We start from the raw sequence: 18308 nt of genomic DNA on the forward strand, positions 1-18308 counted from the left end.
CAGACAGTTCGTTCTGTCTAGTATAAAATAAACATACCTATACCATCGCACACACACACACACACACACACATATGCAGACTAACAACAAACACACACCACACGGAAAGAGTACCTACAATAAATTGAGGCAATACACATGTACCTACACATATGTGCAGACATATGTATGTATATAATTGTATGCACAGAGGGAAAAAAGTACAAGAAAACACAAATATCGAACACACAATGGAAACAAAATAATGTGCGAAACGATTGGAAAATGCCCCCTGAACGGGCGGGCAATGGGGCAACGGACAACGGCTAACAACAGCTAACAGCTAACGGGCAGTGTCAGCGTCCGCTTTCAGTCTCATTCAGAAGCGTAAGGCGTCGACAACAAAAACAAATATGTTGAGAAACAACAGAAAATAGAAGCAAATCAATTGGAATTATTGAAATGCGAGTGTAAATTTGTTCATTTTCATTTTCAGTTTATCACCAAAAAGTGTCAAAGTCAAGCAAATGTGAAAACTTATAACCTTCGATCAATATAAAGTGCATAAAGTGAAATGAATCAGTCGGAATCCTTGCAAAGGGCGAGCCAACCAAAGTGATTGCAGCTACATACATATATCTTTACCAAGTGATTACATATAAAGTTATTTGAATTAAAAATATATTTTACACAAAATTCAAAGTCAATGGGTTACAATGACCCTTAAAATAGAAATTTCCTACCATTTTGGGTAAATTAAATCCCTGACGACTTACTATGTGATCAATAACCCGTTTGTGTATCAATCTCTAGTGATTAATCGCAAGTCACGCACACATCTCTAACTAAGCCAACTGGTGTTAAAAGTGCATTGTGCTAATTGCGTCACACACGGCGTATGCTTTTGTTTTTCTTTCGTTTTTTTGTTTTTTGTTTAATGTCGCCAGTCGTGTAGTGAAGAAAGATAAAGAAAATTACAACAAAACAAAGCCAACAACAGCAACTAAATGTTGAAAGGGCAAAATCATTTCATCATACTTGTTGCTGACTCAAAAGCGTCGAGAAAATGAAGTGTCAAACCAGGTGATGGCATATAATCAATTTTTTGGATATATTTTTTGGGTTATGGATAAATCTGGTGTAAAATAATGTCATGCATTGGCTCGACGGCATTTCTTTGGATGACAATTTAATTAGCGGACGCCCCAGCGGCAGTGGCAACGGTGACGACAACAGTGACGGAGGCCATCCGAGGAAATCAACGCAAAGCTCATCACCGACAAAAACAAGTAGGTTGCATTCAGGTGATGCAAACATCCTTTATACTATCAAACGCTGTGTGAGTATATGTATGCATTGGGGCGGCTCTTATTTGTCATTTCCGAGATAACTTTCAATTACTTTCAACCTGCAATTAAGATCCGCCCCAATGCACACATACAGATGTATGTATGTAAATTAACCCTGGAATCCATGCAAAAGCAAGTTACTCTTGCGGCTGACTGGTCTTCGGGTTCAATTTAGTTAGCGTGACTAAAACGAGCGTGTTTATTTAGTTTTTTCTAACTTCTACAGAATATTTGTAAGCGCAAAGGCATACCACTTGCATTTCCATTGCATTTCGTCTACAACTTTAAATGCAAAAATGTTCAAATACATTTGATTTTCTTTTTCATTTAAAAGCATTTCGTAATTTCAATTATTTGCATAAAATGTACTTGAAATTGTTTTGCCTCTTGTGTGTTGATTCTTTAAATGGATTTTTCCTGCTCAACGAGGCAATTTTTCAATAAATTTATTATGTTTAATAATCAGGCAAATGCCAAAATTGTTTTCAATTCCATAAAACCCAAAAAACCAAGACAATTTGTCTTTCGCTTCAGAAAAGAAAATTGATTGTATTTATGGGAACCCCAGTCCCCGGACAAAAAAAAACGAAAAAAAACCCAAACATAAAACAAAATAAAACCACAACATTTAATTGGACAACACACTATTTGAAGTCAGGTCCGGACTAGTACCTGTTTGGGCCACTAACCAAAAGAATTGTATGATATATTTGCATATTAGAAAAGCATTATAAATATATTAGAAACACATACTAGTTACTTCTCTGTAAATTAAGTTGTAGTTTCCCTTCAGATCCTTTTCTTTTCATTATGAAGACCATTGACCAGCCTTCGCTCACCGCTCCTGGAACATATTCAATTATGATTAAAAACATATTCATAATTTCTCATTCAATGCAATTAGCAGCGTATGAAATTAAAATCAGACAAATGGGGGGCAAAAACGTTTGAAATTATTTTGATATTATTCACTGAGAGAAGCTCACTGAACTGAATCGAACAGACTTTAGCGAACAGTATTCGAAAGCAATAACAACAACAACAACACAACTGAGTAAAATGGAGGAAAATTTTAGCCATTTTCCTGTTGGTTGCTTGTTATTGTTTTAACGATTCCGCTATAGATTGTTAAATCTTTTTGTTGGATAATTAAATTGGTTTCGCTTCCGTTACCTTGATCGTTTTGTAGATCATTTGCAAAAATTGCCTTACTTCAATTAGCCCAGCCGGAATGCTTTCTTATGTGCGTGTGTGTGTGTGTGTGTATTTGTGACGCATTGTTTGTATTTTGGAAATAATTTACAACAATAAAGCAGAAAAAAATGTTTGTTCTTGCCGTATAAATCTCATTTGGTCAAATTGCTGGCATATGGCAATTTTAATTTTAATTTTATTGTTTACCATGTATTTTGTTACAACTGACTCAAACTTGCTGCGACGGCTTTAAATAGAACATTTGGTTCACTTCACTCACCTTCGCTCAGTTGACCCACTAAATTGCTAGTCTAAATTGTGGAAAAACTATCTAATTTAGTGGGAATTTCTAAATGCATTAAAATAAATTAAATGAAAAGTGTGGAAATTTCTCACTTTGTTTCATTTTTATTATGGACGAATTATTTCAAATATTTTTATGTTAATTGAAATGTGAAAAAAACGAAAAGCAACTGCTGCGCAACGAAGTCTTTATACCCTTTTCTTTTACGGAATTTCCATCTAAAGCAATTCTAAGTTAAATTTCATGAATTGAAGTCTAAATATTAAAGAACTTGTTTTTCTGGAGCAACCCAAACATTTGATACATTTTATAGTATCCAACAGATAGGGTATGAATATGCAGCGTAAATTCCTCTGTTGAATTTCCATTTCCACATAAAGCCGATATGAAAACAAATTTTATTAGCTCACATTTGGAGTATTTATTTATTTTTAATCTATAAGCTAGTCCAACAATCAAATTAATGGCCGTTTCTAAGAAAAGACTTTCTCTTTCTTTCACCCTTTGCCACACCTTCTTCTAGAAGTGTGTCCCAAAACAAAATGACACATAAAAGTCATATGTTGGCCATTAAATGTGAACTTTAACTGCTGCAGTCTGCTTTGCAGTCACGTCAAAGAACTAATAAAGAAAAACAAACGAAAAGAAGAAAGGGAAAACTTTTACATTATGACTGTTTATGAAAAGATTTTTTTCACATAAATTTGGCCAGTGGTAGCCAAAAAAAAAGAAGGGAAGAAAAAAACATTATTACAACTGACTGACTAGTCGGCCAGACGAGGCCTGGCCCCCATAATAGAATCATAAACTGCAACAGGCGATGGGCAATAGGCGGATGGCCGTATAGTTGGCCATTGGGTAGACGGACGGAAACGGGGGAATATTCCGGAGGAAGAAAATAGACGTAAAACAGAAAACTTTGCTGCGTTTTGCTTATTTGTTCGAGTTTGAGTTGGTTGTGCATTCTCTGTTTTCTCTCTACCTCTCCACCCACCCCAGATTTGTTTTCGGTTTATTTGTTGCCTTTAGCTCACGCATGTTGTCATGTTCTCTCCAAGTTTTTTTTGTTCTCTCGATATTTTTGAGAGTTGTCTAGTCATAGATACAATGCGGTCCATAAAACTATGATCATGTATATGTGGGATATATGTATATTTACATATATTTTAATATTGCTTCAAAATTCTTCAAGATATCTTTTGAAATAACATTTACTCAATGCATAATGAGGGCAATTTCATTTCTGTGGCACTTCGCACACTTCATTATCCATATTTCTCCATAAAACTAGCTGCGATTTAATAACTGAATAATATTCTCTTTGTTGTGGAAAATTTGTGGCCTAGACTGTATGTAGCTCACGCACATTTTGGCAGTTTATTGGCACGGCCGTAACTTAGCTCTGTCTGGCTGGTATAGTGTATGCCCTGCTACCAGCTGCTGGTTTCTGCTCCCTTTTGGCCCACTGCTGGCTGTGCTTAACACACATTCAAATACACGAAAAACGAACAACCAAAAAACCAAAACAAAAAAGCAACAAATAAATTTGTGTGTACGCAAATATTTAACACGAAAACGCAGAATACAACTCAAAAACTAAGGCGAAGTGGTTGCAGTTCCCAGTCGCGTGCCTGCCGGGCCACAACGTACCCGTAACTGATCCGTCGACCTCACACTCGTCTGTCTCCTCGATTTCTGTGCCGTGTCGTGGAGAGGAGTATCATCCAGTGCATTCATCCACACTGTTGAGATATATGAATATAATATATTTTTGTTAAAACAAGCCACTCATTAAAAATAAATATTGTGGTTTGTCGTGCAAGTGTTTCTGCCCACCAACGAATTAAACCATCTTCTTTATGTGGGGACCGTGTTAATTGTTCACTGTCAGTTATCACAGTCGATTCATTAAAAATTCGCTTATTTTGTAAATATTTATGAGTTCTTATTACGATTCTGAGTAAGTTTATTTATAATTATACGAATTATTAAAAAACAAGGGAATTTTTAATATGATTTGTTTATAACAAAAAATTCAAAAATGTTCTTTGTCTTTCTTTGCGGGAATGAAATGTGTATGGGCCATAGAAATTTAAAAATACTTTAAATTTCTATGCTGCATCTATTAAAATTGATTTATGAAATAACGCAGTAAATTTTTCCACATCTTCAAGAATTCAGAAAGCAATTAAATATCTTATCCTTTAGTGAAATGAGAAATCCTTTAACATATGTTTTCTTTATGGTCTGATCCTCCAGATAATGATTCCATTTTATAATTATATTTGCATATCAATCTAACAGTAAGACTTCTACGGTTACGATATTTATTGTAAGAGTAAGGACTCCAAATATGTTTGAAAGAATATAAACAGAAAATTTTCTCATAAAAGATCTTTTACAATAAACTTTAGAAAAGAATTTTTGGCAATAAATTAACACAAACAACAACAACAAAAGTTGGCATGTTTGATTATGCATACATGTTTTACCTAGATATTTTTATGTGTGTGTGTGTGTGTGTGTGTGTGTGAGTGTGTATAAGTATAAAAGTGTGTGCATGAGCCAGTTACATAATCATGAATAAGAAAATCCTTTTCAATAAAAAAAGAAAAGAAAGACAAATTCTTGCAAACTTATTTTTCAATGCTACAATCACACACGCGTATATAAAGACACACTCACTCACACACACACGAAGAGTGTTAAGAAAAGAAGTCTGTCGGGAAAGGGGTGGTAGGAGGGCAAACCATGGGGATGGTCCCCATTGATGGAACGACAACGTTGAATTGTAACACATGTAAATATTAATGAAGGATGACAATGTGTACTTGACAACTTAATCGATAAATCAATTGCCTTTGCCAGATAAAGCTTTTACCCTTTTGAATAAAATACATACTTACTAGCAGGAGCGGATCAAGGAAATGTGAGGGATTCATCTAACTAGATTTAGACTCTTGAATGTGCTTTTATAAAGAGTACAATAAGTATTCTAGACTCAAGTCTGTACAAATGTTTCATGCTTCGATCAAACGACTGATCGATGAGGATCATGATTTAAGTCTGCCATTAGTCAGTCAACCCCTGTCACTCTGCTGTCACATTGAACTCCGCTTCTGTGTAGCAATCTTAGGACCTCAGTCTGGCCTATTGTCGTGGGTGTGGCTGGGGGAGGAGCGCTGAAGGTAGTGCGTGTATAGCATACATCTGGGCGCTGACGGCGCATGGTTTAACAACCAGCGGAATCCAGACAGATGGCGTCGTAAAAAGTGGTTTTGTTGCTTGAATAATGTGTCATTGAACATCAAGATTTTAAACTAGGCATTATCCTTCCAATAAAATGCAGTCATGTGAATACCCTTCCCTACAGTTTGCCCCAGACAATGCGATGGAATGCAATGCGCTTACACACTTTGGTTTTGTCTAAATAAACACGCTCGTCAAATTATTTGTAAACAAAACACAAAAAAAATGAAATAAGAAACGAAAACTTTGAGAAAATGTAAATTGATGAAAAGAAAAGCAAAAACAAAATGTTAAAGACAACAAAATAATTTTCCAATTCTCTCATTTTCCTTTTTGTTGTTTTCTCTGATTTGTTTTGTTTTTTACAACTTTTTTGGTTTTCCGTTTTTCTTATTTTATTTACATTTGTATTGGTTCATATGTGTGTGTGTGTGTATGATTTTTTTTTGTGTTTTTATTGTGTCTTTTGTTTTTTGTTTTGTTGGTTTTTCTTTCACATGCGGAAAACTAATGCACGACTATGCTACGAGAACGAAGACGTCATGCACACTATAAGCTAAATAGCAGGTAACTTTATAGAATCGTAAACCAATTTAAGATATATTTATATGATTATAGTTATGTGTACATTTAATATAATTTTAAGCTATAAATTAAGCGGAGAAACTTTCGTTTTCTCTTATATCAAATATAAGGAACTGATCTTTGCTGTTTTGATCTGAAAAAGCTTTCACTTTTGGATTCATTGTTTGTGTTGAGAGCTTTAAGAACTCAAGTATTTTCAATATTTTCTTTTCGAAAAGGTTGCCTTTATAATCACCAACAGATGGCGCTGTTTATATTGCAAGATTCATGATATAAATGGTTTTCTGGAATGATCTGATCCCAATGTAATATTTTGATGAACTCGTTTTGCTCTTTATCGTCTGGCATTTTGGCAATCGTTATCCAGAGAAATTGCCTGCAAATTTTCTAGTGCTCAGTTGAAATAACATATGAGAAATCCTTTTCGTTGAAAAAATTCAAAATATCATCGCCAAAGATTAAACTGTCCACGTCAAATTTATGTCAAAATAAACAATAGATGCTGTTCCATAGAATGACAGCGGCGATTAGCTTTGATAGCCAACAACAGAGAGAAATTGGCACGAGTTGGCACCAGAAGACAGGAAAGAAAAAAAATCACACTATCTTCTCTTCCACAGACATATTTTAACGCTCTGCTTAATATTAATTGGTTGGCATAACCTTTGGCTAATTTTTAATTGGCTGCTAAATAATATGAAATTCCAACAAAACACATTCACACATTATTCATATTAAGAATTGCTTTATTATTTATTATAGCGAATAGCCAACCCATGAACTTTACATTTCAAAGGCAAAACAACCAAGCTAACAAGTTGTAATATTTATAGCAACACACAATAGGCTGGCCAAGAAGAATATAATTCTATTTTGCATATACATATACATATGTGTGTCCAAAATGAAGGTGCTAAAAAGCTTCTATTTAATATATATTTTATATATATAAATATGTAGACGGCCATTGCCAGTGCCATGACACATTTCAAATACATATAATATATATATTTTCACGCCATACCCAGCAGTTAAGAGAGCGTATTCACTTTTTGAAATAGTTTGTTAAAACTTCTGGTGCGAGGAAAGTGCCATTGAGATTAACAATACAACCTTGAACCTCAATTCAATTAAGCCCCAAAACCCAATTGGAAAAACTTCATTCTTTGGGCCCCTCAAGTTGATTAAGTTTGAAACAAGATACTATATATAGATACTTATTAGCAAGATAGTACATTCTCTCTGCATTCTGGGTCTGCTAACTTATCTAATAGGTAAACCAAAGTCGTGGCCAAAAATGTTGGAAAATGATTTTTGGAGTTTTTTTTTTTAAGAATTTGAATTTACAGCAAATAATCTGATTGAATTTGTTATCAGAGTAGCTTGAATGTTAATTTAATTGAAACTGCGGTTAACAATATCTTCCGATGTTTATTGTTAAAACAAATTAAATTTTGCTGTAGCAATGTTGCCTTTGCTTTTTTTGTTTTTGCCCTTTGGTTGTTTGGTAACGAATATCAACTAGACCAATCATTGAATGCGATTAAAACCTTGATTAAGTTTAATTAATTTTCTATGTAAGCCGACAAACCAAAATAAAAAAAGAAAGTGCATTAAACAAATAAATATTTAAGCAAGTAAATAAAGTCAATACATCAACAAAAAATAAAAATTTTGCATAATTAACTGTATAATTAATAGTGTAAGCACTTTGAATTAATTTATAATATAAATATCTGTCAAAAAAGTTAATTGGTTTATTAAAAAAACAACCAAAGAATTTCCTTTTCGCATTCGAATAGTCATTTTCGTTTTGAGTTTTTATTTAATCTTATTCACATGGTATACCCCAACCCACTCCTTAACAATCGTGCTAGCAAAAAGGCAAAGCTTTTTTTTTTGTTTTGTTTGTGATACGCTGACTACGTCAAAAAAAGAATGTTTTTTTCCAATGCTAAATCTCTTTTATAATATGCCCTATACTCGCGAAAGAGTCTATACAAACATAGAGTATCAAAGTTTTATTCTTTTACTTGACTTCATTTAAATTTAATGGCATAAACAAGTTATTTTCTTACTTTTTAACAAATTCAGGAAATTGATCATGATTTGGAGTATATATTAAAAGGATAATGAACAGTGATTTCATTTGATTTAATGTTTAATTACAAAAGCAATGAAAGGAAGACACTTTTCCTCTAGATGTTCACTGTCTCTTTCTATTGAAATAGCAGAGTATTTTGGTATTTAAATGAAATCAAGTTGGCCAACTCTCTTTTATACGATTTGTTTGCTGAGCGGTCGTCGCTGCTGTTGTTAATCCTATAAACGAAATTCTTAACACAGCGTGGCGTAGATTTCATTGAGAACGGGACGAGTAGATGATTTGTTGTTATTTTGTGTGTCTGTAGTGGCCCCTTCAAAAATTTTGGCTGCTGCCGCGTTTTGCTTTATGAAACATTTTCTTTTTTGTTTCTTTCTTTCTTTTAATAAAAATTGAACTGAACCCAGTGAGCCAGTGGGGCAGTGGCCAGTGGCCAGTGGCGGGCCATCGTCATCGTCATAGACAAAGCTTGTTGCTCTTGGCGATGGCATTCAATGCCAGTCGTTGGCGTTCGTTTTGAACTGTTGTTGTTCTAGTCGTTTGATTTTTTTTTTTTAGCCAAAACTGATCTCGCCCAACTGTCAGTTTTCGCCTTATAGTCGAATCGTGCGGTAGACGTTGTTGCGGTGAAATATTCATATGTTAGCTAATTTTTCAAAATTGTCGCATTGTTCGTCATAAAAAAAAAAGAGATAAACCATATAGAAAATTAAAACAAAAGAAAAAATCATATTGTGAAATTTATATATATACAAAAATGTCATTAAAATGATGCTTTTGGATATATAAATAAAAAAAATCAAAGTGTTTTGAAAATACATAATTGAAAAACGAACTAAATGAAAGGTGCAAAACAAACACGAACTCAATATGAAAGAAGTCGCAAGAGCAACAAACGTTCCGAAAAGTCCGCCAAGTAAGCGAAATAATAAATTGTTGTTTTTGTCTCTGATTGTAATTGTTTGTTAGGTTTTTCCCAAAGTTTCGACCAATTCCCTCAGTCACTTATGTATTTTTGGCCACGGACATTTGCTTCTCATTGGGGTCTTGCTATCGATAAATATGAAAAGTCATTAAAATTTCAAATATCCATACACTTTAGTGATCGTTAAATAAACAACGCAACTCAAAAAGTGATTCTAAAAATAGTTTAATTATTATTGTTTATCATACAGCGAGTTGTGTACATTCATTGTAGTCGATTTGACGTTGATTTTTACATTGTAATTTTATTTTTATTGGCAAATGTTTACACGACTTTTCAACCAAATCGAAACTCTGAACGCACAAGTTTCCCCTCCCACTCTGAGTTGAACCGTGCGAATCTCTCGACATCATTAAAATAAAACTGCCAAAACCTAGCATTTTCCTCCATTTTCTTTGTTTCTCCTATCGATCATATAATTATCGATTCGGTTTTTTTCTTTGAGCTACATACATATAGACACACATGTGTTTGTGTTTATGTCCGACAGCAGAAAACGTGCTGACGCTGATTTTTGTGTATATTGAGAACATCGAAAATAGAATACTAAAAACTAGGGCTGCATCAGAGCGGTAACATTTCATCGTTTGTTTAAGTCACCAAAATTAAGAGGAAGTCTTTTAAAGTTCAATGACCTCCTAATTATAACTGTAACTCTTACCAATTGGCTAACAACTTTATAGTTCCAATAGTCTTAGCTCCCAAATATCAATCTGTTTAGGTATCCAGCAATCTAATTAGTTTTATGGTGGTTTAAATTCCACCTATTACCTTTTTGACTGATCTGAAACGTTCTGTTTGAAGATTTGAGGTCACAACTTCACTGTAATGCGGATATCGATATTTATTTTGTTTATTAACCTTAAGTTAGCAAATTATATAAATGGAAGATGTCTGTTTAAGGAGATTAAAGAAAGAAAAACAAATAGAAATTAGATATGAATTTAAATGTAAATATATTCGAAATATGAACTGACATGAAGATCGGATTTAATATATTTTAATGATATTTAAATATTTAAATGAGTAATCCTTGAAAATTTTTACTCTTGCGTCAAAAAGTATGCTACAAATTAGACATCTGAAAACTTACAACTTTTAAGAGACCGGAAAAAGAGTGAAAAAAGCTCCAGTTCTCTTGATTTTGTTCAAATACTTGAACTTTCTGTGAATGTGCCATAAAATTGGAATAATGACAGGTTGACTTGTTGTGTTAAGCGTGGTCGGACGCCCCCCCATTCAGCGACACTCTGGTGTCAAAAATGTATACAAATGTTGGGGCAATGCTTTGCAGATTTAGGCATTCCATACAAAAACCGAAAGCAGCAAGAGACACCGGGCCAAAAAATATGCCAGACGAATCGAAAATATTTATAAAAAATCTATGTATCTATGTATATGCATTCTTAGAGTCGAGACAACAAATTTTAAGAGTTTAAGACAAAACAGATCGTGTGGCAGTTTGTCAAAAATTCTCAGACTGGATAGCAGCAGCAGCGGCAGCTAAGGCAGTGTCAACAGAACAAATATTGAATAGATCCCAAGTAAGTTGTGGAAAAATTTCGCATGTCAAGCGTTTGCTATTTTATGGATCATTTGGGATTTGAGTATATCTTTTAATTGGCCCAATTTGATTAGACAAAAAATAATGAAGCGATTTAAATTCGTGCAAACATTTTCACTCCTATAGATGAAAAGGGAATACTCTTAACAGAATACATTTGATAGGAAATTGTATGTAGTAAGTAAATTTATATATTTTCCATTACATGTTTACAATGAAGATCACAGAAATGGTAATGCTTAGAATTTTTTTATCGAATTCTGAATGGATGTGGTAAAGAACTTAAGTTCATTCCGCTTACATTTTTGATTGATATGAAACGAGTGGAACGGCCTGAGCAATATCTTTTGTAATTTATTGCTTTGCCTTCGTCGAATTTGTGTTTTGTACCTTCATGATTATTTTTTCCTCTCAATCGGAATCTTTCCAAAAGCATAAAAATCAGTGAAATATTTATATTTATTTTTTCTACGTCGCCTTTTTTTTGGTTTTTTTCTGTTTTTTTTTTTTTTTATTATTATTTATATTCAGCGAGTGTTGAAAAGTCTGCTACGGCCTGTGGTGCTAACAACAATTGGTCAAAATATCATAAAGAAAATGTTCCAATGTTGGATTCAGTTGACTTACAGCATTCACTGAGGAATGATCCACAAAGTTTAGAAGAGTTTTCTGTTCCAGTGAAAGGATCTATTTGATAGCTAATTGATTTATTGAAAAAATGTTAATGGGTCGCCGTTCACCCTGGCAACCACTGACATGTGAAAGGCAAACAAACATTTTGATGACAAATTTGAATTTGGACATTTCTTTAATACTTTTAATTGGCCTTACAGATTGGACAGAAAGTCATCACGTGGCATGATATACGAAAATGAAGAGCTCAGGTTGCGTACCATTAACATAAATGCCGAAGTCGAAAGAGGTAAATACACATTTCGTAATTAACTTACCCGAAAAACCCATAAGGAAAATCATTTGTTTAAACATTATTAGAAGCCATAATCGTTAAATAAATGTTTGTGGTAGAAACAACCAAAAGGAACCAATTAAAAATACATTAGAAGGTGGCAAGAGATAAAAAATATAAAATTCACTCTTAGATATACACAAATAGATATGTATATGTATAGAACAAGAACTTATATGTGTGTATATGTATATAATTCTATATGTTTGAAAGAAGAAACGTTTTCATTGCCAAAACACAAGATAAGCGAATGTAAACAATGAGATTTGAGGTGACCAAAGGTCTGACAGCGCTGACGATTCTTAGATTCATTCATAAGCTCTTAAGATTATGAATCAGAATTCAAGTCAAAATAAAATAATAATAATATTTTAGCCAGACATTTTTATTAGGGGACCTTGAACATTTAATAAATATAATTTGCTTGTCTTTTTAAAAGAAATCTGAAGCAATGTCTAACAATAAGAGAGGCTCTGGCAGTTTCTGGCTAAAGTTTTATATACTTATTTCCAATAAACTGTTTCATCGACAATTGCTTTCTATTTTCTAGGCCAATCGGATATTAAACGTCTGCGTCGCGAAAATGAGCAACTACGTCGAGAGATCTGGACCCTGCGCGATGAGTGCGATCGTCTCAACAAGCGATTCAAAGCCAAGCTAAATGAGCATGACTTTGGTGGCGGTGGATGCAGAGGAAGTGGGGGTAGTGGCAGCTGTCATGCCCGACGTTGCAGTGGCGGTGGTCGGGGCAGCGGAGGTTGTGATGTTAACAGTGATGTGAGTGCAAACATAATCAAATTTTTGTTCTAAAGTTTTATATTTCTCCGTTTGTCCTTACAGGACTCTGACTCATGTGATACGTGTCGCGGAGCCGACGATGGCAATTGCAGCGATGAATGCTGTCAGGAAGGTGGCTCCTGTATGCCAATAAAGCCACCACTGCCTCCAGAGGTGCCAAGCATTCTGAAAGCAGATGAAACTCAGGCCCCAGTCAAACATTACGATCATCTGTCGGTGGTGTCCGAGGAGACCCTGAGTAATCCAGAATTTCAACTGGCCCAACAACAGGATCAGCATCTAATGATCTGCACACCTGATCTAAATGGCTCACAAAGCACACTGCCCAGTTTAATGGGTCCCTTGACACCGCTCACTCCCATTGAGTTGGTGGCAAATCAATTGAACGATCTGCAGGCCATGGTGCCGCCTTTGTCATACTTTGAGAATATCCTGCATCAGCATATGAGCAGTGGGCCGTGTTCAGGTGAATATGAAGCAAGGACACAAAATGACCATACCATTTCTAATCATTATTACGTCTTCTGCAGCGGTTTTAACACCGACTCCCGAACTGGGGACCAACTCCAGCACCACAACGGGCAAAACGATGCGCCACACTAATGGCTGGGACTATAACCTTCAGTCGCCATTCACACAACGCAAATACTCAAATACGTCATCGCCATCTCGTTCACCGCCACCTCCACCGCCGGGTTCGGTTGCGGGTCCAATGACCACATTTGTGCCAACCTCAACACACCAGGCCATGCCCAAAATAGCTTTAAATGCTCTTCCACTGCCCAGTTCGGGGCCTGGCGGGGATATCGAAACTGTGGCCATTACAACAAATGCAACGCAACAAGCGCTCAACAGTCCGAAGCACTTTTTGCCCCCATCAAGCCTCGCCTCAAGCTGAACACCAAATTGGCCAATCAGGGGCAAGAGGGTCACCAGGGACAAGAGTCAAACGATGCCCTGCCGCCGGGCTCTCCGCCTCCGCCATTGCGTGCTAACCCGCCGGACATATTTGTGAACAATGCCCTGGCCTCGCCCTATCAGAGACAAAACCAAGTAAGTCCGCGTCACCGTTCTTCGCATTGCCAACTCGCGCACTCTTCGCATGCCCATCAGCACCGCCAGCGTCTATGCCAACGGCAAGAACCGAACCAAAACCATTCCAATCCTCCCTCGCAATGCGCCCTCCATCGGGCGGTGATCAATGTGGCGGCCGCTGCCGTCGGCCTGGGTCTCGTTGGCGGTGCTGCTGAGGCTAGAGCCTATCCCGGCAGCGTTGTTGACATCTATACAGCTGCCCTTGCTGCCGCTGGCTATTCGCCATCGTCCGCTTCCGCGTCAGCGCCAGCAACACCTTTGCCTCCGCCCCGCTCTCATTTGGAGCCCATCTATGCAACCGCACAAAAACGTTGCCATAGCACCTGCACCTCATCCACGGCCTTGACCAAGCCATTGATGACAGCTACCACCAATACAACAAAGACCACCACGTCACCCCCTGCGAATGACCAGCAAGCCAACGGCAAGAATCGCGAGTCCCAAAGGGGGGGCTGGTGCTCGTGGATGCAGGCAAACATCCAAGGCTAGCGACTTGGACAATGGGTCTCAGGTGAGAGGGAATTTTCGAACAGATCATCCCCTCATTATCGTTAGTCAATGTGGTAGATCCATCCACCGATTCGACTCATACTTAATTTTAGAAAATTTTCAGTATTTGATGTGTCCCAAACTAGGACATTGCTTATATTATGAGTCGTTCTTGGTGCCTAATGATTGATTCATTTTGCCAAGCAATGACTCAAATATGAATAGTGACCGTAAATTGGGCGGATTACATATTATTTCTGGCAGATTTCTGGTGCCGATTTCTGGTTTCGTTTGATATTATTCTTTTACTGGCTTATATATTCATTTCTAAATGAAAATTTTCATAGTTGCATATATGTACTTCTACTTTTTGGTTTTTAAAAAATCTTATAAAACTTCATATGTTGTAAAGATATAGAAAACTAGATGTAGAAATGAATGTTTCAATGTTTAGGTGGTCGATATTTGTTACATTTGTCTATTGCTTTATTGGAAGCTAGATCCAAATTAGAACCTGGCTTAGCTTACGCCTCTGCTTTATTATTGAAATTATCAAAAGATTATTTCAACTAATTTTATGTGACATTTTGTGTAGACGGAGTCTATTAACCTTGAATCTATACTAAACGATATTGAAACCATATCGGAGGATATACTGGCCATTCAATTGGAGAAAAGCAAATCGCGCGATAATCTCATATCTCCCGATCCTAATAAAGACACGGATAAGATGAAGAAACCCTATCGGTCCGAAATGAACTTGTATTTGCAATATGGAGACGGCACAAATCCCACCATTTCACCGACCACAACTAACAGCAGCAGCAGCACCACCACCACCACGGCTTCGGCAACATCAACAGCTGAAACCACCAAACTTATGCGGCGCACACGATCGCTAGAGCGGGAGCACACAGACAGTCCGGCGCCACATATACCGGATCCCATGGCACCGTTTCCGGATAAGTGCACTTACCTGGGATTCGATCAGCTCAATCAAGCGGCAGGTAGCCAGCAGCAGCTTATGTCGCCAAGTCAACGCCCACCCATTGCTATTAAACCAAATGTACCAGCAAAGCCTCCGCCACCATTGCCACCTGCCCGTCGACCAGCCATGCCAACTGAACCGCCGCCGCCACCACCTACATCAGCAGCAGCCAATGCCACAGTGGGTCTGTCGCCCAATAAAAGTCACTTGTACAAATCTCTGGCCTCGGCGGCGGCAAAGAGAGCCATTTTCCGCTCATCACCATCACAGACGCAGACGCGATCCCTCGATGTGGACCTTACAGCAAAGGAGGCGGATGCTGGAGAGCTCGATGCCGAAGTAAGTTCTTAGGTTAGAAAAGAAAATAAGGCGAGATTACTTAACCTTATGCTCCATTTAGGCGACCGAGGCAGCCAAGCGTAAAAATCGACGGGTTTCCATTGTCTGCGGCGAGGACCAATCCGTGGCACCACCCGTGACCACTGCACCCACTGTCACAGCCAGTTGTGTGGATCTCAGCTCTGCTCTTCTCACACATCCGAACATCAAGGCCTTTAAACAAATTAGCCATAGTACACCAAATTCACCACATTCCTCGCGTCGGCGCACCAACAGCAATGCCACTCCACCAAATACACTAGGGGCAGGAGCGGCAACATCTGTTGGGAATCCGCATCCGGAATTGACAGCTTCAGCCTCAGCTCCGCCTAGTACCACACATCATCAGCAGCAGCATCATCATCATCGGAAGGAGAGCAGCGATCCAGTACCCATGACGGCCACTGTTAGCCGCACAAAATGTTCCCGGCGCCACTCCGAAGGGACCGTCCACAATGTGCATCGCATTAGTAATGCCAGCAGTGGTGGTGGTGGTGGTGGTAATGGGAGTGGAGGACATCATCATCATCATCACAGCCACAGCCATCATGGCCATGGCAGCAGTTTACTCATTAGTCAGAATCCACATCATAGCCATCATTCCCATCAGGATAGTAATCATGAGACAGTTACCTCGTTATCCGATCGCAATTCAAATAGTTTTGCCTCCTCTCGCGAGTCCTCAACCAGTTTCAGTATGCGCTCGAATCGTAGAAAAATATCAATAAGCTCGCATACCGGTGGCAAGATTCCCTGGTGCGGTTGTTGGGGCAATGGCTGCCTTTAGAAAGTTTCACCTTTTCAAAGAACACGAGCGTGTGGTAGGGAGAATTATTAGCTGCCGTCCAAAGAACTATATTGCATATACCTGATCACATGTCATAAGTTTATCCCTGAAAATTTATACATATTCGTATTGAAAGTCGCAATGGTAAGGAATGTCAAATCCACATGTTTTAAAACTTTTTCATTCATTCGAGCCGTCCAAGAGAAAAATCGTAGAGAGGATAAGTACAAAAGCATAAATCATCCTAGAATCCCACCACCGCAAAAGCAAACCAAACTAGTTGAAACAAAAAATTGTTATTTCTAAAATCAAACAATACTCAATTTCAATTCCAGAACTTGATGAAATTTTCTTTGTATATACGATATTTCAATTCAACTGTAGCATTTAAATTATTAATTAATTGATAATTCTGTAAACTATAAATTAAGATAGTAATTCTTGTTAAAATTTCATTCAGAAAATCGTCAAAAATTATGCATACATATATTTGAAAAATATAAAAATCAAATAATTGTTTATATATTGTTATTAGGTAACAGGAACAATTGAAATTACCAAGACAATTTAAACATCGGATGTCTTTCGGAATGCAATAAGACAAGTTTGTTTGGTTTGATCATGTAAATGATATTTCAAATGTTAAGTTTACAAGATTTCATTTTTATATTTATAACCACATGAATTTTTGTTAGTGTTTAATAGTTATCACTTTTTACTTAATGCTTACAATCTAGGTTTCCCTTCATAACTGAGATGTAACAGAAACATCGACCCATGATACACAGCCAACAACGGCCACGTGCCGATCCAAGTTCAAAAGTCAAAAATAGACAGTACAAAATTATCCAGAATATTGTTAGTCGCATTATAGATTCGCCGGAGAAAACTTTCGTTTTGCTTACTTCGCTTGACTGTTTGTTAGTGGCTTTTTTTGTTTTTTCCCCAACCAAGAAATGTACGATTTTTGAGTTATATTGAAATTCCTAACTAACTGTTGTGAAAAGGTGCACAAACTAATTAACTGAAAGTTTTTTTAACGTATGAATTGTTCGCTTATATTTGTGGGTTTCTTGATGAAAATGTGGCAGATTTGCATTCGTAGAATATATAAATGAAGTGGGATAAAAAAGTTGTTCTGAGATGGAATAGTAAACCTTTCTATTTTTCTTATATAATTCCAGTTGGTTATTAACAATTTGTATTTACCTTTATAAAGAATCCAATTTGACTCGACTGATTTTAAATTTTATTATCAACTCAAAATGTAACAATCTAAATTCTTAGAATTCCTTTTAAAGGAAAGCCTCGAAGGGTAATTTAACAATTTTCTAACAAGTGAGGAAAGAGTTACTACATTTCACAAGTCCCATATTTTTTTTGCAACATTTTAAATTTCACACTCGTTTGTTTCAGAGAGCCTGGTCAAAGAGCCAGCAGAGCGTTGGAGTGAACGAAACCGCAAATAGAAGAGGCAGGCCGTCAGCCAGTCT

The 18308-nt window shown here is 36.8% G+C and overlaps 1 protein-coding gene across 1 annotated transcript; it reads left to right on the forward strand.

The window, feature by feature from the left end:
- Window positions 1–391: 391 nt before the first annotated feature.
- Window positions 392–17187, forward strand: LOC137584558 (uncharacterized). The gene is given in 9 exon segments (XM_068300005.1): window positions 392–1268; window positions 6606–6642; window positions 12147–12235; window positions 12831–13057; window positions 13121–13544; window positions 13609–13941; window positions 13944–14131; window positions 15258–15989; window positions 16051–17187. Coding segments are annotated over 9 exon segments (2931 nt in total). The 5' UTR covers window positions 392–1132; the 3' UTR covers window positions 16816–17187.
- The last annotated feature ends 1121 nt before the right edge of the window (window positions 17188–18308 follow it).

Source organism: Drosophila tropicalis, unplaced genomic scaffold (assembly GCF_018151085.1).
Source record: "Drosophila tropicalis isolate 14030-0801.00 unplaced genomic scaffold, ASM1815108v1 contig_878, whole genome shotgun sequence".
Lineage (NCBI taxonomy): Eukaryota > Metazoa > Arthropoda > Insecta > Diptera > Drosophilidae > Drosophila > Drosophila tropicalis.